The sequence below is a fragment of the Chiloscyllium plagiosum genome, unplaced genomic scaffold, assembly GCF_037043375.1.
Source record: "Chiloscyllium plagiosum isolate Xiang-an unplaced genomic scaffold, Cpla_swu_hap1 HiC_scaffold_21, whole genome shotgun sequence".
Taxonomy (NCBI): Eukaryota; Metazoa; Chordata; class Chondrichthyes; order Orectolobiformes; family Hemiscylliidae; genus Chiloscyllium; species Chiloscyllium plagiosum.
Window position 1 is genome coordinate 5469423 of NW_028270159.1, and position 17660 is coordinate 5487082.

Consider the following 17660-nt stretch of genomic DNA (forward strand, 5'->3'; position numbering starts at 1 on the left):
TGTTTAAAAAGGGAATAAGGCAAAAGATGGAAAATTACAGAACGATTAGCCTAACCTCAGTCATGGGTAAGATCCTGGAATCTATTGTGAAGAATGAGATTTCTGAATACTTGGAAGTGTATGGTAAAATAGGGCAAAGTCAGCATGGTTTCATCAAGGGAAGTCATGCATGACAAATCTGCTAGAATTCTTTGAGGAAGTAACAGGTTAGACAAAGGAGAGCTAATGGATGTTATCTACCTGGACTTCAAGAAGGCCTTTGACAAGATGCTGCACAGGAGGCTGCTGAGCAAAATAAGTATCAGAGGTAAGGTGCTAGCATGGATAGGAGCTTGACTATCTGGCAGAAAGCAGAGAGTGGGGATAAAAGGGTCCTTCTCAAGAAGGCAGTCAGTGACAAGTGGTGTTTCGCAAGGTCAGTGTTGGGACAACAACTTCTCATGTTCCACATTAACAATCTACATGAAGGAACTGGAGGCATTCTGGCAAAGTTTGTAGGTGACACAAAGATAGGTTGAGGAACAAGTAGCATTGAAGAGGCGGGGAGGATGCAGAAGGATTTGGACTGGTTAGGAGAGTGGGCAAAGAAGTGGCAGGTGGAATACAATGTGGGAATGTGTGAGGTCATGCACTTTGGCCGGAAGAATAAAGGCATGGACTATTTTCTAAATGGGGAGAAAATTCAGAAGTCTGAAGTACAAAGAGACTTGGGAGTTCTCTTCCAGCATTCTGTTAAGATAAACTTGCTGGTTGAATCAGTAGTTAGGAAGGCAAATGCAATGATGGCGTTTATTTTGAAAGGTCTTGAATATAAAAGCAGAGATGTACTTTGGAGGCTTGATAAGGCTCTGGTCAGACCACATTTGGAGTTCTGGGCACAGGTTTGGGCCCAATACCTCAGGCAGGATGTACTGCCTTGGAGCGTGTTCAGAGGAGGTTCATGAGAATGGTCCCAGAAGTGAAAAGCTTAACATATGAGGAACGTTTGAGGTCTCTGGGTTTATACTCGATGGAGTTTAGACGGATGAGGAGGGATCCAATTGAAACTTACAGAATACTGAATGGCCTGAACAGAGTAGATGTTGGGAAGATGTTTCCATTGGTAGGACAGACAAGGACTTTCAGACATAGCCTTAGAGTAAAGGGGAAAGCCTTTTAGAGTGGAGATAAGGAGAAACTTCTTCAGCCAGAGAGTGGTGAATCTATGGAATTCATTGCTACAGAAGACTGTGGAGGCCAGGTCATTGAGTATATTTAAGACTGAGGTAAGATAGGTTCTTGAGTACCAAGGAGGTCAAGGGTTATGAGGGAGAAAGCAGGAGAATGGGATTGAGAAACTTATGATTTAATGGTGGAGCAGACTCTATGGGCTGAATGGCCTAATTTCTGCTCAATGTCTTATGGTTAACATTAAGAGAATCTTAATCTAGGACTCCTAAGGTCTCTTTGTGCTTCAGATTCCAGAAACCTTTTCCCATTCAGAAAATAGTCTATGCCTCAGTTCTTGCTACCAAAGTGCATAGCCTCACATTTTCCCATGTTGTAACTATTCCATCTCATTTTGTACATCCCATTAACTGCATCTTCAGATTCAATTTCTATCTTTCTGTTTCACAGAACATGCTGCTCACATATTAAATTCTACTGCATCTGATGCTCCCCCAAATCATAAGCTCTATCCCATTCAAGTTATAATTCACACTTTCTAAAGGAAAATGTACTACCTTACCAATTGCCCCATTTACTGAAGCTGATAGCCTTTTGCTCTCACATAACTCTATTTTCCTCCTCTTTGACTCTTATTTGAATATTTGGACACTGACTCCCACTTCCGACCAATTTGAGAAAGCTCCGTAAACCCTCACATCCTTTCTAAGCAGTTTTGAAATGCAACTTTCTCCTCCTAACTCCACATCCCTTAACATTTTCCAATAGACTGTTAGGCAGCATTTTGTCAAAGGCTTCTTGACATCCACATCCACTGCATTTCCCTTGCCCATGGCAATTGTCACCTCCTTAAATAACCCCATATTTACTACTGAACCTTATATTCTCCTCATAGATTCCTACAGCTTAGAAGAAGGCTGTTTGGTCCACTATGCCAATCCTATCTCTTTGATGATTCTATCCAATTTTACAACTGTCCTTGCCATTTCCCAGTAATCTGCTGTTTTCTCCTTCTCAAGTATTTTTCCAATTCTCTTTGGGAAGTTCCTGTTAAATCTGCTCCCACTGCCCTGTCAGGCAGTATGTCCCTGGTCACAACAACTCATTGTGCCAAAAAAGAAATCCACCTCATCCTCTATGGTGCAATTATTGATTCCCTTCGATCTGTGTCTCTGTGGTCACTGACCCTCCTGCCCCGGAAACACATTCTTCTCATTGACTCAATCAAACCTTTTCTGGATTCTGTTTTGAAGAAAGATCATTGATCTGAAACGTTAACTCTGACTTCTCTCTGCAGATATTGCCAGACCTGTTGAGTTTTTCCAGCATTTTTTGTTTTGTTTCTCCCTTCCTGATTTTGATCAACTCAATTACATCTCCTCCTTAACTTTCCCTGCTTGAAGGAGAACAATTCCAGCAACTCCAATCTCTCCACATCATTCAATTCCCTCATCCCTGGGCTGTCACAGTAACTTGCTCCCACACCTGGTCCCAAAGCCTCAAAGTCAGAATTAGGCACTCTGCTAAGACCTAACCAGTGACTTATAGAAAAAATATGATTTCCTAGCCTTTGTATTTAGTAATTTAAATTTTCAGTTGAAATTCCGAGCTTTCATTGGTCACAAGTTTGACTTGTAACTATTTGGTTACTATTCAATTTATTCTTCAGTTGTTGACACAACCGCTAACTCAGTCACTTGTAGCTCCCTCGTCACTTTCTTTCACTCCTAATAGAATTTTGAAATGCCAATTCTAAGGGTAAATTATTAGTTCTCGCTTTTTCACGTGCACAGATATTCAGGAACGATTTACACACTCACCTCTCCTCACTCTCCTGTGTACAACACAATTTATCTCTTTCTCTGTATCTCACCATGTCTCACTCCCCCCACCAGTTCTTCCCTATCTTTTCCTTTCTCCTCGCACTTTCGCTTTTCTTTTGCCCTTCTCTTCTAGCTTCCTTCCTTTTTTTTCCCCTCTCTTCTTCCCTTCTGTCTATTTCGTTCCTGTCTTCCTTTCCCCTTACCTCACTTCCAGCTGTTCTGTTGTGTGGGTTCCTTCAAGCCTGATGTGATCGAGTGGCTTTCTGGTCTAACTAGAAAGGTCTTGTAGAGTGAACAATAAGATGTTTGTCATACACGGACTGTTTATACAGAACTTGAATATCACCATATTAGTACAGAAAATGCAAGAAGCTTCTGAGCTTGAGAATTCCTCATAACTCCTTCTTTACTCTGTGTCCTCATCACATCGTCACCATACAGCACTCCATCAATTATTAACCTATTCAGACTCTTTCTTGCTCACATACAATTTCCTTCCCTAACCCCCCATACTCCAGCCCCATCTGTCTATTCCTCCAGTTCTCCCCCACCTGTCTCTCCATCGCCTATCCCAGTCCACCTGCTCCCCCCCACCTCTCTTCCCAGTATCTGTCCCTCACCTGTGTCTGTATAACACTGGCTGATGATTCTTCCTGCTCAGCTTGAAGCTTTCCTTCCTGAACAGTTTGGTAGGTTCTAGCTGTTCCTCCTGTTGAAGAAATGGTGAGGAAACCAGACGAGTCTGGTGGTCACTCATTCCTCATCTGAACTGTTGACAGGCCTTTGAAGAATGTTTCTGATGGAGCACTCATGGATGACAACCAAAATGAGCACTGGGGTGATGACAGGGCAGCCGACACCAAGAGATTCAAGGTATGGGATCCTGTCTCATATGGTCTTTTCTAACCTCCTTCTTTCTCAGAACCATTGAATGACCCAGCCCTCTCTGTGGGACCTGCTCACCATCTCCTTTCTCCCTCCCACTGCCTCTCTCCCTCTCCCTCTGCTGCTCTCCTCCCTCACCATCTCACTGCCCCATCTCTCTCCCCTGCCATCCTCCCCCGCCACTGCCTCTCTCCCCTGTCACCCTCTCTCGTCACCGTCTCTCTCATTCCACCACCATCTCTCCCTCCCTGTCTCTCTCTCTCTCTTCCCCATCTCCTTGCCTCTCTCCATCTCCTGCCCTCTCCCATCTCTCTCCCTCACCCTCCCCTCTCCTGTCTCTCTCCCACACCCCTGCCTCTCTCTCCCTCCATCTCTTTTCCTCTTCCTCCCCCTCCCCTGCCTTTCTCCCTGATGATGTGGTTTCTGTTTGTGACCCTACACAGTTCGAAGAGCAAGTGATTTTGGTGAACCGTGAGGAGCACACTGACCACAGGCAATGGACACAGCAACACCTGGACGCTGCTGATCTCCGACTGCCCACCATGGCCCCTACCCCTCCTCAGGGAGAGACTGAGTCTGACTGTATGGACGTCAATGTCAGAGGCCCAGGTAAGTTTCCGGGCCAAATACTATAAATATACGAACACACCAAATACAGAGCATCATAAAATTTATATATGTTCTATAATACAACCCTGTAATACTCAGTAAATATTGGTTTTTCAGGAATGGCCAAGGAATTGGGGTGGGGATCAGGATTTGGGGCAAAATATAAGATGAGACAGGTTAGATGCAGGATGGATATTCTTAATTGTGAGGGGAGCCCAGAACCAGGGGACCTAGTTTAAGCATAAGGGGCAAGCCTTTTAGGACTGAGATGAGAAATGTTATCATCCAGCCTGTGGAATTCATTACAACAGAAAACAGTCAGTGTCAAAATAATGGAAGAATTCAAGAAGGTGTTGGATGTAGCACTTGGGGCTAAAGAGATCAAAGGACATGGGGGGAAAGTGGGAACAGTTGGATGATCAGCCAGGATCATAATGAATGGAGGAGTACACTCAAAGGGCTGAATGGCCTACTCTCGTTTCTATTTTCTATGTTTGTATATGGTTTTGGGAGTGGAGGTTTGGGGTTGTGGGTGATGGTTTGGGGTTAATGGTGAAGGTTTGGGTTGAGGGTGATAGTTTGGGGTTGAGGATGAAGGTATGGGGTTGGGGGTGGGGATTGGGAATTGAGGGTGAGAGTTTGGTGATGGGGTGTAGAGTGAGTTGAGAGGGTAGAGGTGAAGTGTTCGGAGGTTGGAGTGAGGGATTCAGGTTTTTGGGAGCTTGGTGTGCATTAGAGTTATGGGGAGGAGGCTGAAGTTACCATTACCTGATATCCACCTATTACTAACAATTGACGTTATCCTGCCAATTTGCCTCCTAGATGGGTTCACCCCCCTGATGATCGCCTCGTGTAGTGGAGGGGGTCTGGAGACAGCGAACAGTGAGGAGGAAGTAGATGATGCTTCTGGGAACCTCATCTCCGACTTCATTTACCAGGGGGCCAAGCTCCACAACCAGACTGACCGGACGGGTGAGACTGCCCTGCATTTGGCTGCACGCTATGCCCGTTCCGACGCAGCCAAACGCCTCCTAGAATCAAGTGCAGATGCCAACATTCAAGACAATATGGGCAGGACCCCTCTGCACGCTGCAGTTGCTGCTGATGCCCAGGGAGTTTTCCAGGTAAGACCATCACCTGTTACTGATTTCACCAAAAGTCATCACTCCTGTGACTAATTTTGCCCAAAACATTCACCACCATTACCAATCTCACCAAAAAGAACCATTCCCACAATTGACTCACTAAAAATGATCACCTACACAACTGACTCACCAAAAACAATCACCTCCTTTGCCAATTTCACCAAAAACCATCACTTTCCCCACTAACTTGCTGAAAAACAGCCACCTCCAAGATCAATTTCACCAAAAGCACCACGTCCACTATCAATTTTGCCCAAAATAATCACTTCTGTTACCGATTTCACCAAAAATCATCACCTTCACTGCCGATTTCCCCAAAAACCCATCACCTCCAAGCCAATTTCCCCTAAAACCATCACCTTCGCTATCAATTTCCCCAAAACCATCAGCTCCGCTACTGGTTTCACCAAAATGTCACCAGGTTGATATTGAATCAGATAGTTGAATGGGGAACAGTCTCAAGATGCAGAATAGCCTCCAATTATTCCTCCATACTCTCTGTGCTCTCCCCTGCTGATACTGACCCATGTTTTATTGTCTACTTGGCAGATCTTGATCCGGAACAGAGCCACGGATTTGGATGCGCGAATGCATGACGGAACCACACCATTAATCCTGGCTGCACGGTTGGCTGTGGAGGGAATGGTGGAGGAGCTGGTGAACTGCCATGCTGACGTCAATGCCGTGGATGACTTTGGTATGGAACTCACATCACCAAATAGGAATATAGCAGGATTCCAGAGGGGCCTGTAATTGGAACAAATGTATTGGCAGGGCTCACTGATTTGGAGTTGGATAGTTGAGGTCAGGGGTCGCTATTTGCAGGTGAATTGCTACAGCCAAGTGTCAGTGATCAAAGGCATGTTGTTAGGGTCAGGAGTCACTGATTAAAGATAGATTGTTGGGATCAAAGGTCATAATTGGAGGTTGATTAATGGGAGGGCTTATCCCCGAAACGTCGATTCTCCTGTTCCTTGGATGCTGCCTGACCTGCTGCGCTTTTCCAGCAACAAATTTTCAGCGGTTGATTAATGGGGTCAAGGGTCACTTATTGGAGGTAGACTGTTGGGGTCAGGGGGCCAGCGATTGAATGCAGAGCGTGGGTTCACTATTTAAGTGACAGATTGTTGGGGTACACAAACTGAACCTGGAGTCAACTCCAAGGTTGCTGATATTGAAGAACAGTCTTCTCTTTCCAGGGAAATCTGCTTTGCACTGGGCTGCTGCTGTCAATAACGTGGAGGCAACATTGGTCCTTTTGAAAAATGGAGCCAATAAGGACATGCAGGACAACAAGGTAAGTCGGAGCTATGCTGACACAGGGTGGATGGGGAGGTAAGCAGCAGGGAGTAGAGATAGATGGGTGACACAGGATGTTCAGAATAATTGGCAAAAGAACCAGAGGGCGAGGAGGACAGGAATCAGATTCAATGGGAACTTTCTAAAGAAATTGGAAAAATGTAAGGGGTAATGCCAAGAGAGCAGTAACTAATTGGATAACTCTTTCAAAGCTCTGGCACAGACACAATGAGCTAAATGTCTCCCACGCTGTATTATTTGCCGTTACACGTGGCGTCAGGATGGGAATTTGTGGTTTTGACTTTCCAGAATCTTCTGGTGCTGAGCTGTGTTAATCTCTGTTTCTCTATCCTCACTCAGGAAGAGACCCCACTGTTTCTGGCAGCTCGGGAAGGGAGTTATGAGACGGGCAAGCTCCTGCTTGAGCACTTTGCGAACCGTGAAATCACTGACCACATGGACCGATTGCCCCGTGACATTGCTCAGGACCGCATGCATCATGATATCGTGAGGTTGCTGGATGAGTATAACCTGGTGAGGAGTCCTCAGGTGTCAATGGGCCCCAATGCCACCACCCTCTCCCCGACAATCTGCTCACCCAATGGCTACGTGGCCAACCTTAAGCCGGCCAGCCATGGCAAGAAGACCCGGAAGAACAGTGCCAAGGCTGGGAGTGGCAAGGACTCCAAAGAGGCCAAGGCAAAGAGGAAGAAATCTCAGGACGGGAAGGGAAGCCTGTTGGACAATCCAGCTGTCCTGTCTCCTGTTGATTCCCTGGAATCTTCTCACACCTATCTCTCGGATGTGGCCTCTCCTCCTCTCTTGACATCCCCCTTCCAGCAGTCACCCACTATCCAGCTCAACCATTTGCAAGGACTAGCTGGTGATGGGCAGCTAAACCTGGGCCACCTGAGCATGGGCAGTAAGCAGGAGATGGCTCTGAGTGGGAGCAACAGGATGGTCTTCGAATCAGTGGCTCCTCGCCTCTCTCATATGCCCAGCTCCAATGGGCAGGCTCTGGGCAACACTTCGATGGGCATGAAACTGGGAGGGGCTGGGACTGTGAGCGGCCAATGTGACTGGCTGGCTAGGATGCAGGCCGGAATGCAGCAAAATGTTTACAGTGCCTTGAGGAACCCAGTCCAGTCCCAAGCCGGCAGACTCCAGCAGAACCAGCACGGGATGATGACCTCCTTACACAATGGACTCCCTAACACCGCCTTATCTCCGATCGTCAGCTACCAGGGTCTGGCCAACACCACCAGGCTGTCCCAACCCCATCTGATACAGCAGCAGTCGCAGGCCATGCAGCCCCTCAATACCATGCCCACTGGAAATGCTCACCCCACGAGTCAAAGCTACTGCAATGGTGATTCACGACAGAATGATCTGTCCCCAATGGGGGCAAACAACCTCCCTATGCACATGGTTTCAGCTCAGGAGACCCAGCTGGTCCAGACATCAATGCCAACCTCCATGAGTCAGTCAATGGCCACCACCCAGTTCCTGACTCCCCCCTCTCAGCACGGGGGCTACTCCTCTATGGACAACACACCAAACCACCCCTTCCCATTGGCTGACCACCCTTTCCTCACCCCCTCCCCAGAGTCCCCTGACCAATGGTCCAGCTCCTCACCGCATTCCAATATGTCAGATTGGTCAGAAGGTATCTCCAGTCCTCCAACCAGCATGCACTCCCAAATGGGACATCTCTCTGACCAGGTCTTCAAGTGAATCCCTCTTTCACCCCCAACTCCATCCTCTTTCTCCCCCAATATCCAGCCTCCCCCTTCCCCGGTGACAATGACAGAGACTTGTATTGGGACAGTGGGAGAGCCTTCAATTGGACTTTAAGAAGATGTTTGTCCAGTTCCTGCTCCAGTTTGAAGCAAATGAGGATGGGATAGATTTTTATTCTTTGCTTTTTGTTTAATTTATTTATGTACTTTATGATTCACTGCATTCTTTATTTAAAAGTGTCAATGGGTTTTATCTGTTGGTATTGAAGAGTTGGCCGATTGTCATGTGTTTGCTGATCTCCTTCACAAACCTGGGCAGTTAGAGACTGTAGCTTGTGTAGAAATCTGACAATTCATTTTAAAACAAAAAATTATATCGCTGATATTTGTGTCAATTGGTTTTTAGCCAAATAATTTGTTGCTAATAATTAATGTATAAAATAGTGTGACTTATATTTATGCGAGTTCTGAATCTTTGCAGGAGGGAGTAAAAATGAACCATGTAAACATGTATCTGTCAACCCCAGATTCTCACACCAACACTCACTCAATCACTTGCTCAATCAATCATACTCATTCACTCACTTACATTCACTACCTCACTCTTTCCCTTACTCAGTCACTCACTCACTTATTCATTCAATCCCTCACTCACATTCACTCACTCCCTCTCTAATCACACACCCACTCAATCACTCACACACACATTCACATGCAATTGTGTGTGCACACTTCATAGACTCTTGCTCTCTCACACATTCACCTGTACACACTGTTAATCACCCTTTTGGCTGCATACACTCTAGGGTGTGGTGTGAGAGTGTTGAGTGCTCCAGCTACACAATGAATGGCATGGCCTTCTGAAGGTGCTCACACCTTGATCAGTTACAGCAGACTTCACATTTTGAAAACATTACGAGTGTGGCTTTCAGTCTTATCATGGAGCTGCTGTGTTCATGTTATCCTGAAGATTCTGATATTGTGGTCTTGGCCCCTGGAATTGAACCCAGGAAAGTGAGCACTTGTGGTCGATACCAGGAGAGATGCTTTTAACTTGTGTTTTGTTTTTGTAACCACCCTGTGAAGATATTTGTTTATTTCAATAATGACACTATGTTTGTTTTTTAAGTAAAAAACATTTAAGTTATTCTGGGTAGGAGGGAGATACTGAGAGATGAGGATGGGGTGGGGAGCAAAATATGAACAGTTTGGGTTGTGATGAACTAGCAGGCGAGTTCCACATCCAGATGTATTCCTCAACTTCCACTCTCCACTAACACTGTCATCAAGTACCCCCTCCTCCCCCAACCCCAACCCTGCAGTGGTTATATTCTCCCCCACTCTCCACCAACACTGGCAAGAAGTCCTCCACAACCCTGTGCACTGAATATATCCTTCCTCATTCCCACCCATCAAAATTCAAATGTTGCCAGTTTACAGGGATAGTCTTCAGCTCCATCTGTCATTATCAGCAGGATGCCACAGCTGGAGGTCTAAAGGGAGCTGGATGGGGCTTGTGGGGGAGTGGAGGGCAAAGAGGGAGGGTGGAAAATGTCCTAATTTTGGAGTGACAGTGTATGGTGAGGGAGGTAGGGATGAAAACATGACAGACAAAATGCCTTTATACGTAATCTCTCAAAATGTGAAATTCCTAAGGGGGGTTGGGGAATGTGGTGCTGAGAGCACCCCCAGCTTTCTAATTGGAGATGTGGGGATTGCCTTTGAAAGCACGCGGTGTAAACATTGATTTGGCTGTTCAAGTGAAATCACCATTTCTGTGGACATTGTAAATAAACGGTGTTTTTTAAAGAAGATTTTGTTTCAGAAATCTGTATGATGTAAGTGAGACATTTAAATCTGTCCTGACTGTAACAAAGTATTTTTTAGACTCCAATTTGCCCGTGAGAAAATATTCTGGTTTTATAACAGTTGACCAGTGGGCCTATTCTAAAAATCTGGTGTATTCCTGTTAACTGCTTTTTGTAAAAGGTTCCTATAACAATAAAACAGTGCCAAGGGCATCTAGATCTGCTTTGACTGCTTGTTTGCTCTTCATTTCTTGAGAATCACCATGGTTCTTGTTTCTGCACAGACTCCCTCACTCCAGTCCTTCAGCTGGGAGAAAGACAGCATCTTGAATCAATGTAACCTTTCACTTTTATCATCGCAGGATGTTCCCTGACGTTTCAATGAAGCATAAGTCACACATACATTGACATTGAGCCACATCAAATTATTAGAACAGGTGACCAAATGGCTGGTCAAAGAAGTAGATGTTGAATGAGTGTGTACAAATCTGAAAGGGTTAGTGATGAGAAGTGCTATATGGATTTGAAGAAGAGAACAGCCTAGGATCTTGAAAGAGTGAGATATTCTAACCCCAGGAAGTAATGGCAGTATCACTGGACTAGTAATCCAGAACCCCAGGCTTATGTTTTGGGGAATGGTTTCAAATCCCACCACAACAGTTGGTGAAATTTGAATCCAATAAAATAAAGTCCAGAATTAAAACCTTATTGTGATTATGTAGCCATTGCTGATTGTTGTAAAAGCCCATAAGGTTCACCAGTGTCCCTTAAGGAAGGAAATCTGCCATCTTTACCTGGTCTTTACAGCAATGTGGTTGACTCCCAGCTGCACTTTAGGTAACTAGAGATGGGTAATAAATGTTGGCCCTCCTGGCCAGTAATGCTTACAGCTTATGAACAAATAAATAACGTGATTCAGATCCTGATAATCTCTGTAACAATAAATGTCACATTAAATTATATCTAATTATTGTCATGCAATAAACTGCATGTTGTTTAAGATAAGACCTTTGTCTTATCATACTACCACACAAGACTAGACAGACCCCAGCCAGGAGAAAGGATATTTGCAGCAAATCTACCAGATAACTCATGCAACATGGGGTCAGAGGTGAGCATACCATTTAGCAGCCTCCTCCTGCTAGCAGGGCAGAAGTCTGAAGACCTCCTCAGAGGGCAGCTCGTGCACAGAGTCTGCAAAAGGAAGGGTTGAACATTCGAGAACCCCACAGAAGAGAACATCATGACTAGACTCGCAACGCAGAATCTACAACCAAGGGTAAAAGATGCTACTTGGTAAGAAATGTGTGTGAGAGCTGGAATCTCCCTGTATAGCTGGAACATCAATCACACTGAGGCAGTAACAGATCATTGGCACTTGTGCAACAATGATCCTGAGTCAAGATTTAATGAGAGAGTAATTGGATGGTGAGCAGTCCGTGCCCGAAATTGTGCCCTGTTAGCAAGAGGAAAATGGGTTTTTAAAAATGGCGCAGTATTATAGGCTGGGAAATTGCTTATACAGTAGATTAATTGTTACTGCCATAGCTGACACTATAAGACAAAGCTACAGTAATAAAAAGCAAAGACCAAGGTAGCAATTTAACACTAGATCATAGACTGGTGATGTCACAATCGGCCAATCAGAAGCTTAAACAGACAAACCCTCGTGAAAGGCAAAAAGGTAGGAGAATGAGAGATATGGTATTGAGAAAAACAAAATATAAAAATATTTTTGAAATGGTGAAAGAAACATTAATAATTCTAGAGAGCTACAGACTGCAGGAATCATTGGGGAAAAAGATGATGATGTATGGGATTCACCTTACAGGACCACAGAAAGCAGGATTCACTGAAGTTGTTCAAGAAACTGGAATAATTTATCAAGGCTGCAATTATCAAGATCCGTCTAGAAAAGCTGTGAAAGAGGCTGGAACTGGCTTTCAGAAGACAGGAGTCTTCTAAATATTTTCCAGTTGAACAAGTGCCTGTTTCAGTTGGAAAGACACCCTCAGAATGTCATCCTAGGGATTAAAGGTATCCAATCTAAAGGGACATTCAAAGCTCACACTGTCAGGCACAGACTTCAAATCTAACCATCTTCAAACCAGAGACCAACCAGTCTCCTAGCTCCATAGAAAATGCATTCCAGTACAATAGCAAAACACCCAGACCATCTGAATTGGTGAAGATGAGATTTTAGGCGAGATTAGTTTGTGGTAAATGTAATTATATACATGAATATAGATATCTTTGTTCTGATTCCAGCTGAAGATAAAACTACACAAGGAAGACCCCAGAGTAAAATCTAATCAATCAGAAATAAATGTTAGAACTTGGCTACTGTGGTGGTTGAACACTGAACATATTATCATGAGACTGTTAATGTTCTTTAACTAAGGAACCCAAGCTTTTAATACAAAAAACTATATCTATAAACCATAAATAGATAAAAAGATGTTATTAACATAAAACAGTCAAAATGTTATTTTGCTGTTTTTGACCCCCAGCAATATATTTTATAGATACTCAATTCCACTGAAGTGTCACTCCTATTTTAACTTTTCAATTTCTTAATCAAGCCATCTAGTTATGATAACCTAAACTTTTTTTCCAATTCTGACAGGTTGAAAACTTCTAAACAAATTCTCACAGTTTGGAATCTTCACTAAGAAAGCACTCCTGGTCTGCGGATTTCTACACAGTTCACAAAGCTGATCTTCTGCTAGGATAAAACCTGATTCTTCTGATCTGAAAGCAAACTATCGGTGACCTCTCTTTCTTTTGTATATCAAAAAAGTTCAATTCTGTGAACACATCATCAATTAACCCCGCAGGTATTTCATCAAGATTTTTAATTTAAATTCCATGTTTTCTTTCAAGTAATTAGTTAGTTCACTGTTCCAGATGAATTTCTGACCTGCTTTTTAAAAAGTTACCTTTGCAATATTGAAATTGTAAATCTATTTTACCTCTACTTTAAATCCAAATTAAGATAAAAATAATCATTCTGCATTCATAATGAATTTAAAAAAGCTGGAAGGAGAGATGCTGCATAAGAACATCAGGGTCTGAAAGGGTTAATGCCTTAAGCACCACCCACTCCGTTGCACTGGTTGGGGAAACAACACTACCGGATTTTAAAGGAAGCAAATCTACATCTAGTATTTCGTTATGGTCTCCAACAATGTCCATTATGCTCATGTAACTTGTAGATTGTTGCTAGCATGCAACAATTTTTATTAATTTATTTATTCAGCAGGTGACTCGAACTGAGGGACATTGTAAGACCATTTCAGAGAGCAGTTGAGTCAGTCACATTATTCTGGGTCTAGAGCCATACATAGGCTAGACCAGGTAAAGTTGGCAAATTTTCTTTGCTTCGTGAGTTGTGCGGGTTTTTATGATTAACAGTGGTTACATGGTCAGTTTTTAATTCCAAATTTGTACTGAAATCAGACGTCAACTTTGGGCATTTGGGATTTGAACACATCCTAAGGAATCAGCCTGGCTCTTTTGATTACTGGCCCAATGACACTACAGGTCGTTCTGCTAAAATCCCCTTTTAGTCAGTCTGGGTTGCCATAAGGTGATTCATGATTTGTGGACATTGTTTGGATAATGTGAACTTTGTATTGAATGGGTATAGTGATTTTCTATTAGTGATCTTCTATAGCACGATTTTCTATAGCAGTTTTCAATAGCATAATGCTGCAGAGAAACACAACTGGGTGTTATAGCAGAACTACCTGTACCACTAGGCCACCACAGACAAGAACCACTTCTGGTTAGAATACTAACTGGTTTCACTCAATCATTCCAGATCAAACAGGCCCCGTAAATCCCCACCAGAAAATGGAGAGAGAGGGTGGAGAGCCTGAAGGACGGAATTCCAGTGCTAGGCCGCATCCAGATGAAAGCTGCTGATGGTGAAGGAGTTACACTCAAAAATGTACTAGGGCAGAATTGTAAATGAGAAGCTTTGCCCAATAGTGAGCGTAAGGAGAGGTGGATGGGCGGGGGGGGGGGGGGGGGGGTGTGGAAATGTATACGTAGAATGTACTGAACTCAGGAGATGTAAAACTGGAGGACCAACATCTCATCTTCAGACTAGGTACTTTACAGCTTTCTGGGTCAATGTTGAGTTCAACACCTTCTGAATGTAAACCCATTCCCATTCCTTCCTTTTCTTTTACCTTTACTTGTTAGATTCTCTGTCACCATGTCTTCTCTCCCCTCCTCCCACTCCAGTTGGACTGTTTGTTCTTTGCAGTTTGGCAGTTAGACCCATCATTCATTGTTCTGGCAGTCTCACATTCTGATCACTAAATCAGAACTATCAACATCCTTTCTCCCCAGCATTCCAACCCCACCCTGCCACTGTTCCATAAATGCTGCCCCCTCCACACTTCACATCAGCTCTGATGAAGAGTCATTTAGACTTGAAACATTAGCTTGCTCTCTCTCTATGTATGCTGCCTGACCCACTGAGAACTCCAGCATTTATTACTTTCAGAACAGATTCCGGTATCTGCAATAATTTGCTCAGGGAGGAATGCTGTGCTTCCTGTGGATTCAGTGGCTTGACTCTGCTGCCCTCAGCTGGATGTTAGTCCAATTGCAACAGAAGTTCAGATCGTCCCGAAACCTAATCCTGTCTCAATCTCAAATAAGGTCAAAGATCACACGCCACCAGGTTATACAGGCAGTTCTTCTATAACGCGATGGTTGCCTTCTTGTGTAACCTTGCATTACAGAAAAATTGCGCTTTGGAAACAGTGCTTGAAGTGTTGGCAATGTAATTGTGTTATAGCCAACACACATTTTAAAAGTTCTAACTTTAGAAACAGTGTCCCCAGTTATCAATTATGATACAGCAAATTCGCAATAACAGAATGCGTGTTATGGCAGAATGACCTTTGAAAACACAAGCTTTTGGAGCCTTGCTCCTTCTTCAGATGCAGGGAGCGACGCTTCGAAAGCTTGTGTTTTCAATTAAACCTGTTGGACTATAACCTGGTGTCATGTGATTTTTGACCTTGTCCAACTCATTCCAACACTGGCACTTCCACATCATAATCTCAAATAAAACAAAGAACTACTGGTGATGAAGATCTGAAGCAAAAACATAAATTGCTGGAGAAACTCAGCAGATCTGGCAGAATCTGTGGAGAAAAAGCAGAGTTAATATTTCAAGTTCAGTGACCCTTCTTCAGACTCTTCTGAAGGGTCAACGTCTTACTTTAAACTGATGAACATCGCCCACCATACTAACTAGGATTGATTTTGAATAGATTTAGCAACTCAAAACATGTTATTTATGAGGAGTTGTAGCCCATCAATGACAACCGAAATATACTCAAACACAATCTACAACTTAGTAAAGACTAAAAGATTTGCTGTAAATCAGAAACAAAAACAGAAACTGCTGGAAAAGCTCAATGGATCTGGCAGCATCTGTGGAGAGAAATCAGGGTTAACGTTTCGGGTCGAGTGACTCAACCTCAAAACCTCAATCTACAACATCATAGCTTGGCATATCCCCCACACTACCATTACCATCAAGCCATTAACCCTAGTTCAATGAGGAATGCAGGAGGGCATAAGCACTAGGAGCAGGAGTAGGCCATAATGGCTGATATTTTTGTGGCCTCAGCTCCACATACCCACTCTCTCACCATAACCCTTAATTCCTTTCCTGTTCAAAAAATTATCTATATAACTTTAAAATCATTCAATGAGGAAACCTCAACTACTTCACTGGGCAGGGAATTCCATAGATTCACAACCCTCTGGGTAAAGAAGTTCCTTCTCAATTCAGTACTAAATCTGCTCCTCCTAATTTTGAGGTCATGCCCTCTTGCCCTAGTTTCACCTGTCAGTGGAAAATCTCCTCTACTCCTATCCTATCTATTCCCTTCATAATTTTATATATTTCCATAAGATCCACCCCCATTCTTCTAAATTCCAATGAATATAATCCCAGTCACCTCAGTTTCTCCTCATAAGCCAACCCCATCAATTCCAGATTCAGCCGAGTGAACCTCCTCTGCACCCCCTCTACTGCCAGTACATCCTTTCTCAAGTAAGGAGTCCAGTACTCCAGGTGTGGCCTCACCAGCACCCAAGACGGCTGCAACATAATCTCTCTGCTTTTCAACTCAATCCCTTTAGCAATGATTTTGGAGATGCATGTATTGGACTGGAATATACAAAGTTAAAAATCACACAATACCAGGTTATAGTCACAGGTTTGTTTGGAAGCAATAACTTTCGCAGTGCTTCATCAGATGGTTGTGCAGAATAAGATCATAAGACACAGAATTTATAGCAAAAGTTTACAGTGTGATGTAACTGAAATTATATGTTGAAAAAGACCTGGATTGTTTGTTAAGTTTCTCATCTTTTAGAATGAATATATTGGTTTCAGTTCTTTCATATGTAAATCACAGAACTTTTTTGAAGATACATTCTGAAGTGAACTTTAACAATTGGTGTCATGTCGCCCCAGATAAGGCATTGAAGGTGTGAGGTGCCCTGTGTGAGACTGTCTATGCCACAGTATTCAGACTGATTCTAATCTAAAAAACTGATTTACAGAATCTTACATGGATTCATGCAGTTTTTGAGCAAAATAAAATGTAATTTTGCAAGTACACATTCACCCCACAAACTTATATGTGGGTGTGTGTGTTGGGGGTGAGAGGATGCATGTGTGTGTGAGAGTTTGGGAGTGTAGTAGTGCAGTGGGGTCACCTGTAGTGTAACATGAACCCAAGGTCCCGGTTGAGGCCATCCCCATGGGTACCGAACTTGGCTATCAGCCTCTGCTCAGCCACTTTGCGTTGCTGCCTGTCCTGAAGTTCGGCTTGGAGGACAGTCACCCAAAGGTCCGAGGTCAAATGTCCCAAACCACTGAAGTGTTCTCCAACCGGGAGGGAACACTTCTGTCTGTTGATTGTTGTGCGGTGTCCATTCATCTGTTGCTGTAGCGTCTGCTCGGTCTCACCAATGTACCATGCCTCAGGGCATCCTTGCCTGCAGCGTATGAGATAGACAACATTGGCTGAGTTGCATGAGTACCTGACACACACACGGTGGGTGATGTCCCCAAGCGTAATGATGGTATCCGTATCAACACTCTGACATGTCTTGCAAGGTTGTTTGGTGTTGTCCTGAAAGCCA

The 17660-nt window shown here is 43.7% G+C and overlaps 1 protein-coding gene across 2 annotated transcripts in view; it reads left to right on the top strand.

Moving 5' to 3' along the window:
- The window catches only part of notch1b (notch receptor 1b), a 112183-nt gene extending 101484 nt beyond the window's left edge, over nucleotides 1–10699 (top strand). For both annotated transcript variants that reach the window (XM_087998156.1, XM_087998157.1), the window contains 6 exons: nucleotides 3770–3863; nucleotides 4319–4484; nucleotides 5307–5608; nucleotides 6179–6326; nucleotides 6829–6926; nucleotides 7289–10699. In XM_087998156.1, coding sequence (XP_087854282.1) covers nucleotides 3770–3863; nucleotides 4319–4484; nucleotides 5307–5608; nucleotides 6179–6326; nucleotides 6829–6926; nucleotides 7289–8662 — 2182 coding nt within the window. In that variant the 3' untranslated portion in view covers nucleotides 8663–10699. The remainder of the gene's footprint in view (nucleotides 1–3769; nucleotides 3864–4318; nucleotides 4485–5306; nucleotides 5609–6178; nucleotides 6327–6828; nucleotides 6927–7288) is intronic.
- The last annotated feature ends 6961 nt before the right edge of the window (nucleotides 10700–17660 follow it).